Here is a 13,834-nt window from a genome sequence, read left to right as displayed (position 1 = left end):
CTCCCTCTCTCCCTCTCTCTCCCTCCCTCTCTCTCTCCCTCCTTCTCTCTCTCTCTCTCTCTCTCTCTCTCTCTCTCTCACACACACACACACACACACACACACACACACGCTCACACACACACCCTAGGCTGAGCTCTTGCTGGCTGCAGCCGTGGGCCCCTGCTCACCGTGCCGCTGCCGCTGCCTGCGAAATGACGGCGGTTCCCCTCACTTCCAGGAATCCACGCTTCCTGGAAGGTGAGTGGCTGGGCTCACCCCTGCCTGCCACCGAGACGCAGACATGCACACACCACCCGCACTCCCTCGCCGTTTCCAAGGCGGCGGCCGCGTTCGCACCCCAGGGTCTCACCGGCAAGGGAAGGATAATGTAAGTTCAGGCAGAAGGTGGCTAGTGGAGGGGGGAAGGGGGGCGCTGGGGCTAGGGAGCCAATTCAGTAACAGCTCCCAAGCCTGAGGAGAGGGAGAGGACGGGGGCTGTGTGTGTAGCAGGGGAGGGGGCGTTCCTCCTTACACTTGCGGAGGATGGGAAATGGTGTTTGGTGTTGCTAAGCGAAGGCTGCGACTTGGACAGTGGGAGCTTGTGGTGACATCTTGATTAGGCCTTGGGGACAGATGTAGAGCTGCCTGGGGTGAAATGCCAATGCCGAGACGGGCTGGGGTGGGAATGGGCAATAGAAAGAATCGAGGTAAAGAGAAGCCCTCGCAGCAGATGCCTCAGCCTGGAACTGAGATCCGAGGGGCTTCAGCCTCCTCCCCACAATAGAGCTGGGGATGGGCGTCTTTCTTTGCTCCTGACCCCACTCTTCCCTGCTAGCAGTCTAGCATCCTGCCCCCTGGAACCCATGGTCAAGAAGAGGAAGGCGGTTAGGATGAGGTCCCTTGCAGAGAAGTGTGGAGGCTCTCGGACCTCACGGCTCTTCCCTAGGTGGCCACTCTTTGAAGGGATGGAGGAAGGGCAGCAGGAGCGGAGGGCTGCACCCCCTCAACATGGGAAACACATTTAGCTGGTGGGATGTTGCTCTGGTTCCTATCTCTTCCTCCTGCTTTTATGCCCTTTGCCCACCTCCTGGTTCCTCTGATGTGAACCTCATGATTTGGCTTTGCCCTCTGGGGGTTCAGCCAATCTGTGATGACTTTGACCAAGAAAATTTCTCTGAGACCTGAGAGCAGCCCTAATTCTTGGCTTTGACAGTCTGGGATTTCTTGGGAGTCCCAGGCATTTGAAATTCCCTCACTGGGGTTTCTGGGGCTGAGAGAGGAACTGCTGAACTTCCTAAATCTGACTCTAGTTCTCTTCACCTTCCAGCTAAAACTCAAAATCCCTGGAGCCCCAAAAGGCTTTCTGACCCCTGAAATGGATTTATTTTATGTATTAGCCCCATAAAAGTAGACTTGAGCCTGTTTTGCCTCTTACCTTTATCCTAGGGAAGGCAACGGCATCAAAGAGCCCATTGAACTACTGGTGTGACTCTGGAGGTAACTGCTCTTCCTCCTGTTCCCAGGCCTTAAGAGGGAGAGCCACAAAGGGTGTTTTTCCCTTAGTGTCCCTAGATCTCCCTTTAAGGATATTTTCCCCATATATCAAGCCCCAGGCCCCAAGAGGCAGCCTCAGCCTGGTAGGCTGGGACCAGCAATGGATTTCCAGCAAGCTCACTCATCCTTTTAGGGTCAAGGACTCAGCGCCAGGGCCCAGAGCCCTGTTCTTCCCCCATTACTAACATCCAGTGATTTAGGACAAGTCAGCACTAACATTTGAAAAAGAATGAGAAGATAACCTTTCAGCCCTTCTAACCTTAGCAAACACTACTCTTAGTTGAAAGGACATATTTTAAACCTGGGTCTGAGTCTACAAGTCTCAACCCACAGCTCTGAGATGCTCACTTCACGATATGTGTGTGGTCCTGATATGGGGCAACTTTTTTTAGATAACCATGGCTCATCCAAAGAGCCCCAGCTGGGGAACCTCAGTTTCAAGCCATAAGGCTTCTTCGATAGGTAGTGAACAAATTTCCTCAGGCTTTGATGGGATAGAGTGGGGGAAATGGGACTTTTAGTAGAGGATATGAATGGGAAATGGTCCCAAAGTCCTGAGTGGTTGTTTTCTTCCCACTGACCAAAGCTGGAGAGGGATCCCTCAGGAGGGTGTGTTCCGGATTTCTTGCCTCAGGCCCAAGACTCCAACCATTTTATAATGGAATCTTTATTTTGTGAAAGTAAGTATGTGCATAGCTGGGAAATTGGGTAAAATACTAATAGGTGGACTTTAGGGATGAATTTTAGGGTTTGTCTCTCTCTCTCTCTCTCTCTGTCTGTCTTCCATATTTAGGCCTGTGTGCGCACATCTATGCATGTTCATGTTAGCAGATAATGTTGAAGGCTATGACTATGTTTCTCCCAATAGGTATGTTCTCTTTATGTGTCTCTACATATATGGTATGTGTCCGTGTCTGTGTGTGTTTATCTACATGCTACATGTGTTTTATTTCACCTGTATATTTGTGCAGAAGACTATGGGGAGGAGGGATTTTTTTTAAAGATATGATTCGTATCTTCAGGTGTGTTATCTGATTTTTAAAAACATATATGACACTCTTAAAAAGCATTTTTACAAAGCAATTTGTGAACAAGTTAAAATGAATATATTGAGAATAAACTGATTATTTCACTGTCAAGGGACCATCAAGTAGTAAATATGTGATTGGAATCATATCAGATGGAGGCTTTCTAGAGTAGCCACATTTTTGCTGATTTTAGAAAGTCAAATGGGCCCAGCTCTTCCCTACTGAAACAGTGACTCCCAATTAGCTATACAGGTGTTGGTTAAGGCATGGGTACTTACTGTTTGTGATCAGATCGGGGTTCCACCACTACTTGACCTTAGACAAGTAACATAGCCTTCTTTGTGCTTCAGTTTCCTCATCTGTAAAATTAAGAAAATATTGGCACCTACTTCACAGAGTTGCTGTGAAGATTAAATGAGATGATTCATTTAAAGTGCATAGAACAATTTCTGGCATGTAGTAAGTACTCAATTAATGTTAGCTGCTATTGTGAATTCCCTGGTGGTTCTGTGGTTAAGACTCCGCGCTTCCAATGCAGGGGGCGTGGGTTCACTCCCTGGTCGGGGAATCAAGATCGCACATGCCGTGCGGTGTGGCCATAAAATAAAAGAAAAAAATTTTAATTAAAATGTTAGCTACTATTATTATGATTACTATCATTATCATTAGATTCAGGGACAATTTCAGCTGCCCTTCCTGCAGATCCCGAACCTGGTGTCAGGGGCTCCGGAGAGGAACAGTAGGGAAGAACGTCTGTCCTGAACCACCTCCCTCCTGAGGCCCCATTTTTCTCTCCATCCCGGCCCGCCCAGCCCCAGCCCTGCTTCCTGTGGACGTCAGGCAATGATGCTCTTCCCCTCAGGCCTAGATGAAGGTAGGGTGGGCAAGGCGCAGCCACTGAGCTCGTGGAAGTCAGCACCGGGCACCCAGGCTGGCGAGGGCACAAGGTATGGTGCCAGGCATACAACACTGACTTGTACATGGCTACGAGATAAATGTTTGTGAAACTTAACTGAACTTTGAAGAGATTAGGCAATGGACAGTAAATGGCTCGCGCTGCAACTTCACCTCCCCTCTTGTTCTCTCCTCCAAGGTAGCGGGGACTCATCTCTGGAGAAGGAATTCCTCGGGGCCCCAGTGGGGCCCTCAGTGAGCAGCCCCAACAGCCAGCACTCTTCTCCCAGCCGCTCACTCAGTGGTAAGTGCAGCCTCCTGCCCTCCCTGGCGTTACGTGCCCTCAGTTCACCTTCCATGGCAGCCACTTCCCCATCGCTGCCCTCCTCTGGTTTCCGGCTCAGAGTCTCTAACAGGACTCAGGAGCTCAGTCCGGGGTTTCCCTGACTTCTGAGAGGAGAGTGAATGGTCACTGCCTAGTGACTAGGGTGGAATTAAAAGAGGCACGGGTGGGATTAAGGTAAAGGCTCCAAAGAGGAATTCTGGAGCTGGAGAAATGAGTAGATAGAAATGGTCGTGAGCTGGAGTTAGGAAATAGAGATGAGAAGGATCCCCCCATCACCACCCCCCAGTCTCCTGCCAGACAGGGTCCCCATGACTGCCCCTCCTCAGCTGGCCCTGGATCTGTGACATTCTCTAAATGGTTGGAATAGCCAGGAATGTAGGTCAGAGCTAGAGCCAAAGCTCTCTCCTCAATGGCTCCTCCCTTCTCCATCCCCCTCTCCAGATTTTTACGGAGGGGAGTAGAGGTGTTTGGTCCTATGGGGTGGGAGGATAGTGTGAACCATTTCTGTCTTCCAGCTTTGCTCTTTCTTCAGCCCACCGTCTTGGTCTTCCTAGGACCATTTTCCCGCCACTGTTACTCGCTGGCTTCCTGCCCAGGGCCAAGCCAGACATCTTTCCTAATGACAAGAGAGTGGAGAAGAAAGCTCCCCTTAGCCTCCTCCTCTCCCCAGTAACTGAAGACACCCCATGTACCCCAACTTTTTTTCTCTTGAAACCTATTTTCCTGGTGGCTGGAATAGGAGGAAAGGTTGTTTCAGGTCCCAGCAGGACCCCATATCACCACCCAGGATACTTAGGGGATTGGCTTCTTTCTTTCTTTTTTTTAAAATTTATTTATTTATTTTTGGCTGCGTTAGGTCTTTGTTGCTGCACGCGGGCTTTCTCTAGTTGTGGTAAGCAGGGGCCACTCTTCACTGCGGTGTGCAGGCTTCTCACTGCGGTGGCTTCTCTTGTTGCGGAGCACAGGCTCTAGGCGCAAGGGCTTCAGTGGTTGTGGCTCACAGCCGCCAGAGCGCAGGCTCAGTAGTTGTGGCGCACAGGCTTAGTTGCTCCGCGGCATGTGGGATCTTCCCAGACTAGGGCTCGAATCCGTGTCCCCTGCACTGGCAGGCGGATTCTTAACCACTGCGCCACCAGGGAAGTTCTGGATTGGCTTTTTTAAAGCCTCAATGTCTCAGGGCTTGGACACAGCCTTTCCGACTTTAGGAGGGCCTTTCTGGCCCACGAGCAGGTCCCCCCCTTTGCCTGTCTCTATCCTAAACACCCTCCCACCCTCCAGCCAACTCCATCAAGGTGGAGATGTACAGCGATGAGGAGTCGAGCAGACTGCTCGGGCCGGATGAGCGGCTCCTGGAAAAGGATGACAGTGTGATCGTGGAAGACTCGTTGTCGGAGCCCCTGGGCTACTGTGATGGAAGCGGGCCAGAGCCTCACTCCCCCGGTGGCATCCGGCTGCCCAATGGCAAGCTCAAATGTGACGTCTGTGGCATGGTCTGCATCGGACCCAACGTGCTCATGGTGCACAAGCGTAGCCACACGGGTGAGTACAGCAGGTGCCCCGAGGCAGAGGCTGTGCTGCGAGGCCATGCCGCAGTGGGGTAGCCTCAGGAAGGGAAGGGTCTCTCCCAGCACCATTTCTAGCTGATGAAAAAAGGTCTGGTGATGAAATTTGGACTCCCTCAACACCTGTACTTCCTGGCACTTTCCTCAGCTGTTGTTACAAAGAAAAGCTGGTATTTGTCTCAGGAGGTGACGGAGGGGAAGGTGTGGTAGCCTCAAGAAGGGTCCTGTAGTCCAACAGGGTATTGTTTGGGCCCTTCTGTCTCATGATTTTTGGGTTTTTTTTGCCGTGCTGCGAGGCATGTGGGATCTTAGTTCCCTGACCAGGGATCGAACCTTTGCTCCCTGCAGTTGAAGCACTGAGTCTTAACAACTGGACCACCGGGGATGGGATCTTCCTGGACCGGGGAACGAATCCGTGTCCCCTGCATCGGCAGGCGGACTCTCAACCACTGCGCCACCAGGGAAGCCCCTGTCTCATGATTTTTTTAAAAAAGGGAACACAGAAGCCTCTTCCCAGCTTTCTTGGGCTTTGGGCTTCAGACTTCTGGGGCAGAGTGGGACCTGCAGGGCTCAGTTCTTAACAACAGTCTTTGGCCCAGAGTTCCAGGGCTGGTGCCCTTCCCCCTGCCACACACCTCTCGTCCACATCTCAGGGTGAGACTGTTCCCAAGGGGTCCTTATAAAGCAGGATTTGTGTGTGTGGCACAGCCCTGCCTCTCAGAAATGTGTTCTGAGCACCTTCCTTCCCCCCGGGCGGGGTGAAGCAGAGGGTGAGGGACTAGGTTTAACCTTCACAGTTCCTCACACCCGGTCGTCTGGGCTCTGTCTTCCACTCGCAGGGGAAAGGCCCTTCCACTGCAACCAGTGCGGTGCCTCCTTCACCCAGAAGGGCAACCTGCTGCGCCACATCAAGCTGCACTCTGGGGAGAAGCCCTTCAAGTGTCCCTTCTGCAACTACGCCTGCCGCCGGCGTGATGCGCTCACTGGCCACCTCCGCACACACTCGGGTAGGTGGCCTGACCGGGACACCCAGCAAATAGAGCTCAGCCACTTTTCTTGTATTGGGGGAGTTACAGTGTCTGCCACTGAGGAGGGCAGAGCACTCACAGAGCAGGGCAGCAGGCCCCATGGGGGATTTGGGGCTTTTTGATGGGGTATTTTACATCTGCCATTCTCTGTAATAGGGAGCAAGAAGGAGCCTGGGTGACGTTGTTGGCTCTCAACAGTCACCCTCCCTGACTTGGTTTTTATTTATTTATTTGGCTGTACCAGGTCTTAGTTGCAGCACTCGAGATCTTCATTGCCGCATGCAGGATCTTTAGTTGTGGCATGCAGACTCTTAGTTGCGGCATGCGGGATCAAGTTCCCTGACCAGGGATTGAACCCAGGCCCCCTGTGTTGGGAGCGCAGAGTCTTAACCGCTGGACCACCAGGGAAGTCCCCCGACTTGGTTTTTAAAGTTCACGCTGATGCCAGAACCCTCTGGGCCCCATCACCCCCAACTGCTGAGCACCAGGGAAACCCCTCCTTCTACTCCCGTGTGCCCCGGGCCCCACACCTGTCACCATCTGCATCTCCCCGCTCTGTCTGTCCTCCCCTTGACTTCCTGCTGGTTCCTGAAAATTTTCATGGGCCTCCCAAACTGGAAGAAAGGAAGCCTAGGAAAAGAGTATCCCATTTCTGTTTCCCATCCCAAGAGGTTGTCACCTTCCCAGAGGCAACAGCAAATCCAGAGGGTGCCTGGAGGTCAGTGTTTGGAACAGTGCCAGGGAACTGGACTAACCAGGTTTCCTAGCCCCAGCCAAGGCGGGTTGAGTCGACGTCTTTCTGAATCAGCTGGACAGATAGCACTTTTGAAGCATTTTGCTAACTTTTAAGCTTTGGCTTGGACTTGGGAAGAGGCCAGGAGCTGAGCTGGCAGGAAGGAGGGAGCTCAAGATTGGGAAAAGGAAGGAAGAAGGGCAGAGGGGAAATAATTAGTAGGGTCTGTCCTTGGAAACCTTCCTTGCTGTTTTTCTCTTTTCTTAAACTCTCCTAGGCCAGGATTTAAAGGGACAGAGCAATCACCTCACCACCCTCTGCTTCTCCCAGCCACCTACCTTGTTCTAGATTCTCTCACTTTGGAGCTGGGACCTCTTTATCTCTATGTATGTGGAGAACCAGGGAGAAGGATCATTATTGATTCATGCTTTATAATCTCCAAAGCATTTCACGTGTGTCTCCTCACTCATGTGATCCTCGTAACAATTCCAAGGTAGATGTTATTATCACAGAGCTCTTCTGCAGCCTTGCTGGAATCCCGTTAACGGCAGGTGCCAGGGAGTTGTGCTCCTTTTTTGAGGAAAAGGGGTGGCTCCCCCTGCTGGTTTGGGACAAGGATGGTTTGGCCCCCTAGAATTCTTACCAAAACAGCAGGGCCAGCTGGGTGGATATTGGATGCTGCTCTGTAGGAGATTATTAGGGACGGAAGCGGACACATATACTGTTGGATCCCATCTCTGTGAGATGTTTTCTATCACAGCCCACACTACAGGAAAAAAGGAGTTTCTCCCCTAGATGTTAGATCATTTCCCCAAGAGTCTTGGGTGGATGAGGACCACGGCATTCATCTCATCCCCCAACCACTCGGATTTACAGTGCCAGAGCAAAAGGGCAATAGATTGATTGAGACTAGGCCCAGTTTAGGCGTTGGGGGGTGGGTAGTAATTACCAGCCTCCTGGAGATACCTTCTCCTGAGTCCCTGCTCAAGAGTAAAATGATACTTTCACAAATATCATCTCTCAAGTTTTTTGTGTTTTTTTTTTGCGGTACGCGGGCCTCTCACCGCTGTGGCCTCTCCCACTGCAGAGCACAGGCTCCAGACGTGCAGGCTCAGCAGCCATGGCTCACGGGCCCAGCCGCTCCGCGGCATGTGGGATCTTCCCGGACCAGGGCATGAACCCGTGTCCCCTGCATCAGCAGGCGGACTCTCAACCACTGCACCACCAGGGAAGCCCTCAAGTTGTTTTTAAAGGAACTGTTGATCTCAGTTTTTCCAACCTTTTTCTCTTCAGTGGAAACAAAATCTTCATAACCTGTTCTTTGTTTTTTAAGAAAAGACCCCCAAAGTTGGTGTTCTCTTCCTTTTATTCTTCGCCTTTACTTTCCTCTTGTTCTGTTCTTTTTTTTTTTTCTCTTCTCAGAATTTCTCTATTAGTGATGGTTTTTCTAGGGCTCTTTTGGTATCTCAGTGTAGAGAGAAAGAAAAATGAGTAGTAAAACCAGGCCAGGGATGGAAGTAAGAGTACAAGTAAAGGTCAGTGAAAACTGCCCCTCCCCACATTGGCAGATCTAAGGGCTCTTGTTTCTGTCACTCCAGCCCACCAATTTCCCCCAAACTGAAACAGATAGTTCGTAAGCAAAAAATCCCCTTGTCTGATAAACAGCACTTATACCCGCCTGCCACATGGAAAGGTTAAACCACAGTCTGGGCCCCAGACTCTGAGATCTTGGGGTGGGGCCAGCCTGCCTGCCAGGGATGACCCCCTACAAAGTCCCTGGGTCCTCCCTTCCTTTGAACAACAATTTGGCCATCTTGAGGCCCACCAACAGTCCAAAGCTATGTGCCCTGGGTCCCCTCTCTCCTCCCATAGCTGCCCGTTGTCCTTCCTCTCCAAGGTTTGGTCGTCTGTCCGTGTTTGCAGCTGAAGTTGGGGAAAGGAAGACAAGCAGAAGAACTCGACTGAGCAACGCCCGTGCGCATTTGCTCCTGGGCGGTTTTGCAGAGCCAGGGCACAGGGAGAAGTAACTCCAGTGCTTCCTCTTCTCTCTCCTACACAGTCTCCTCTCCCACGGTGGGCAAGCCCTACAAGTGTAACTACTGCGGCCGGAGCTACAAACAGCAGAGCACCCTGGAGGAGCACAAGGAGCGGTGCCACAACTACCTACAGAGTCTCAGCACTGAAGCCCAAGCTCTGGCTGGCCAGTCAGGTGAGCCTGCAGGTAGGACCATCGGGGAGTTGAGGACAAGGCCGGAGGGAGTGCAGGACAAGGGTAATCCCAGCACCTTCCCCCACAAAGGGATGGGGTCTATGGAACAGGGACAGTTACCCCAGTAAATGTGCCGAGCATCCCAGTTGGTGCAGAGCCCTGTGGTGGGTACTGCAGGGAGATCCAGAGGAGGGGGAGGATTTGATCTATGTCCTCAGTCTAATGGGAGAGAGAGAGCGTACAAGGAAGTATACAATCAAGGGCCACATGTATTTAATTGTCCCCAAATTATCAGAAATGTGCTGTGGTGAGGTCTAGATGGGGTGAAGTAAGCAGGGCCCCATTTCCCAGGCATGGGATTTGACCTTACTTAGCTACTGACCTGCTGGTTTTCTCCAGGCAAAGGTAGCTGGGCCCCTGCTACCCCTACTCAGCTGCTCCTACCTGTTCCCACCTCCCTCCCACTAGGTGATGAGATACGGGACCTGGAGATGGTGCCAGACTCCATGCTGCACTCATCCTCTGAGAGGCCAACTTTCATTGATCGTCTGGCCAACAGCCTCACCAAACGCAAGCGTTCCACTCCCCAGAAGTTTGTAGGTAAGAGTCCAGTTGGAAAGGAGACATCAGCTTTAAGCCACAGCTCATCTAAATCTGAGCACTGGTAGCCCTTAGATCAACTGGGTCTGGAGATTTGCTTGGGGGAAAGAAAGCGGTCTGGTGGTCTTTGGTGCTCAGAATCTATCCCCAGAATAGGAGGGGAGTGAAGAGGGAGCGCATCGTGAGGGTGTAAGAAGGGTCAGAGTTGAGGTCTCTCCAGGTGGTTGGTTGTAAGAGGAGGGGGTCAGGGGCTCAGGCTCTTCCAATTTTTGAAAATAGTAAGGACTCAGTCTACGGGGGCTGAGTGAAGGACCCTTAGAGTCAGAGAGAGGAGGTGTGTATGGAGTCCCCTAACCTGGCCCTGGTCATTAGCTCTCTAAGGACCTGGAGCTTTATAGAGAGCAACGAAGGAAGTATTCAAGACCAGTGGGCTGGGACTGAGTCCTTCCCTAAGATTATAGCCCAGAGTCAGGGAGTAGCCCCACAGAGGACCTGACCTTGAGGGAAGTAAATGAGGGGTGGTGAATAATGTTACAGCCATCCCCAGGGGAAAGAAAATGAAGAAGTAATCCTGGGGGAGCTTAGGAATTATCCAAAGCCAGCCCTGCTGAGACCCTTCTCTCCGCAGGCGAAAAGCAGATGCGCTTCAGCCTCTCGGACCTCCCCTATGATGTGAACTCGGGTGGCTATGAGAAGGATGTGGAGTTGGTGGCACACCACGGCCTGGAGCCTGGCTTTGGAGGTTCTCTGGCCTTTGTGGGGGCAGAACATCTGCGTCCCCTCCGCCTTCCACCTACCAACTGCATCTCAGAACTCACGCCCGTCATCAGCTCTGTCTACACTCAGATGCAGCCCCTCCCTGGTCGACTGGAGCTTCCAGGGTCCCGAGAAGCAGGTGAGGGACCCGAGGATCTGGCTGATGGAGGTCCCCTCCTCTACCGGGCCCGAGGCCCCCTGACTGACCCCGGGGCGTCCCCCAGCAATGGCTGCCAGGACTCCACAGATACAGAGAGCAACCACGAAGATCGGGTTGGGGCAGTGGTATCCCTCCCTCAGGGTCCCCCACCCCAGCCTCCTCCCACCATTGTGGTGGGCCGGCCCAGTCCTGCCTACGCCAAAGAGGACCCCAAGCCACAGGAGGGGTTACTGCGGGGCACCCCAGGCCCCTCCAAGGAAGTGCTTCGGGTGGTGGGCGAGAGCGGTGAGCCGGTGAAGGCCTTCAAATGTGAGCACTGCCGCATCCTCTTCCTGGACCATGTCATGTTCACTATCCACATGGGCTGCCACGGCTTCAGAGACCCTTTCGAGTGCAACATCTGTGGTTACCACAGCCAGGACCGGTACGAATTCTCTTCCCACATTGTCCGGGGGGAGCACAAGGTGGGCTAGCGACCAAGCGTCCCCCCTCGGTCCACCACTCCAGTGCCCTACCTACAGGAGTCTAGCCCTGTCCCCATCACGTCCCAAGGAGTTGGGTTGTGTAGCCCCGCTACTGGCTACCTGACTTCACACCTGACCCTGACCCTTCCTCACCTGTGCGCCTCCTCTTCCCCGACTGATCTAAGCATTGTGATGAAACAGGTCTTTTGCTTATGTTTCTCCTTTTTCTCTTCTCCTCTCCTCCCACCATACTCACTGAGTTATTTATTAATATAATTTGTTTTCTTTTGCTTTTTTTTTTTTTAACTTATATCGGTCACTTACCACACCCCACCTTCCTGCCCACAGTCCCTTTCTGCTTTAGGCCTCATTTTTCTCTTTGATCCAGCTTACTCCAACAGCCCCAGGGGTAGGAAGCTCCTCTTAGTGCTAAGAGACCCTGAGCTTCTTGACTTAAGTCCTCATCTTTTACATCATCTGATTCTTCAGTTTCGATGGTGATAGCTCCCTCTGGCCCTGCCTTAGCTCTGTGACATTATATCTCCTCTCTGGGACCCTTCAACCTGGTACTCCATACCTCTTGTGCCCTCTCACTTTAGGCAGCTTGCACTACTCCTGATCGAATGAAGAAATCCCTCATTTGGAAGTAGGAGAGGCCGAAGACATTCTCCCCAGGCACCATGGGACTGAGGGTCCTCTTGACATCCCCCTAGGAATACGAGTTCCCCAAAGCCCACATTCAGGATCTGCCTCTAGGATGTGATATCTCTCTCTTCTCTCCTCGAACTGCCCGTCTACTCCGTGGTGGTTTTTCTGTCCTTGGAGTGCCCCAATTTTATATTCTCAGGGGCCAAGGCTAGGTCAGCAGTCCTCTGTCTCTGACACGTTTGGAGCCACAGGTGCCTAAATGGGAACCAGGGAAGGGAATGGGTCAAAATTCTTCTCTTTCTCTCCCACCTCTCAAACTTCTTCACTCTAGTGACCTTCCTGGGCTCTCAGGGACCTCTGTGGTCCCTGTCCTATGAGAAACTGGTGAGTTGCTACCTGATAACAAGGGGGTACCCTCAGCCCCCCGCGTCACGCTGCCTTCTTCTTTCCCCCTAGCAGGATTCACCCTCTCATTCCCGGGCTCCTGGGCCCTGTTCTTAGGATCAGTGGCAGGGAGAAAAGACTGTCTCTTTTCTCTCTCCTAATATTCTGTATAACCAAAAATTATCCCAGGATGAGCAAGGGCTTGTGCCCCTCTCCCCATTCCACTCTTGTCCCAGCAAGAATGGGATGGGCACAGCGGAACTGGGGGGGTCATCCTTTACTGCCCCCTCTACACTCAGCTCCCAGATGTAGGGCAGGAGGGGACACTCTCCTGGCTACTGCAGAGACCCCTGGCTATTTGGGTAACCTAGTTAGTGAGAAGGGGGCAGGAGGAGATACAGCTCCACTGCAAATGGAGGTCTCTTTCTACAAGAGTTCCCTGCCCAAGGCCACAGCCATCCCATTCTCTGCTTCCTTGAGATTCAAACCAAAGCCTGTTTTTCTATATTTAAAGATAAAAAAAGTAAAAACCAAACACAACACCTCACAAGTTGTAACACTTCGTCCTTCTCTCTCTCTCTCTCTCTCTCTCTCTCTCCCTCCCTCCCCTTTTCTCTTCCCTTCCATCTTTCTTTCCACATGTCCTTTCCTTATTGGCTCTTTTGCCTCCTACTTTTCTCACTCCCTATCAGGGATAATTTAGGGGGATGGTAAAAGGTTGGCTAAGGAACAGACCCTGGGATTGGGGCTCTTAAGGGCTCTAAGAGAGTCTACCTTACCCTATTATGGGAAGGGAGACCCTAAAAAACTTTTCTTCCTCCTTTTCTCCCGCACTATGTGGTCTCCCCAAGAGAACCAGATTGTCAAGGAGGGGCAACGTGGGTTGACTGTTCCTCCTTGACAATGTAGCAATAAACAGATGCTGCCAAGGGCAGAGGATCGGGGAGTCATCTGGGAGGAGAGTGGTCTCTGGAGAAGGGGAGAGTCTTCTTGAGAACACCCCAGGGAACTGGCTTCTTGTTTCAGAATGGCAGCAGAGCTGCGATTAATATCTGGGGTTCCCCTCAACTGTCCTGGTTATTGAGCCCCTTCCTGTTAGACCTGCCCTCACCACCTCTTCTGCTGCTGTGTATTTGGTGACACCTCATAAGGACTAGTCCCTTCTGGGGTATCAGAGCCTTAGGGTGCCCTATCCCCTCCCCCAGTCAGTTTCGGCACCTGTAACCTCCTGGAACATGAAAGACTATGCTCTGAGGCCATACTCTGAGCCTATGAGAGCAGAGACTGGAAGGGCAAGACCAGGTGCTAAGGAGGGGAGAGAAGGGCACTCTGTCTCTCTCCAGACCATCACTGCACTTTAACCAGGGTCTTAGGTACAAAATCCTACTTTCCAGAGCCTTCCAGCTCTGGAACCTCAAACATCCTCATGTTCTCTCCCAGCAGCCTTTTGCATAAAAAAAAAAAAAAAAAAAAAAAAAAAAAAAAA

At 52.0% G+C, this 13,834-nt stretch overlaps 1 protein-coding gene across 4 annotated transcripts in view; it reads left to right on the top strand.

Moving 5' to 3' along the window:
* The window catches only part of IKZF4 (IKAROS family zinc finger 4), a 21,854-nt gene extending 8,020 nt beyond the window's left edge, over positions 1-13,834 (top strand). For 2 of the 4 annotated variants that reach the window (XM_024736787.1, XM_024736786.1), the window contains exons 3-8: positions 3,658-3,762; positions 5,083-5,343; positions 6,206-6,373; positions 9,187-9,348; positions 9,805-9,936; positions 10,565-13,834. In XM_024736787.1, the coding sequence (XP_024592555.1) occupies positions 3,658-3,762; positions 5,083-5,343; positions 6,206-6,373; positions 9,187-9,348; positions 9,805-9,936; positions 10,565-11,325 (1,589 nt within the window). In that variant the 3' untranslated portion in view covers positions 11,326-13,834. Of the gene's footprint in view, positions 1-283; positions 371-2,122; positions 2,217-3,657; positions 3,763-5,082; positions 5,344-6,205; positions 6,374-9,186; positions 9,349-9,804; positions 9,937-10,564 lie in introns of those variants that run through there. The other 2 variants (XM_024736789.1, XM_024736788.1) reach the window with 2 other exon arrangements.

The sequence above is a fragment of the Neophocaena asiaeorientalis genome, unplaced genomic scaffold (genome assembly GCF_003031525.2).
Source record: "Neophocaena asiaeorientalis asiaeorientalis breed wild unplaced genomic scaffold, Neophocaena_asiaeorientalis_V1.1 scaffold134, whole genome shotgun sequence".
NCBI classification, from domain to species: Eukaryota; Metazoa; Chordata; class Mammalia; order Artiodactyla; family Phocoenidae; genus Neophocaena; species Neophocaena asiaeorientalis.
This window is presented reverse-complemented; position numbering and strand designations above follow the sequence as displayed.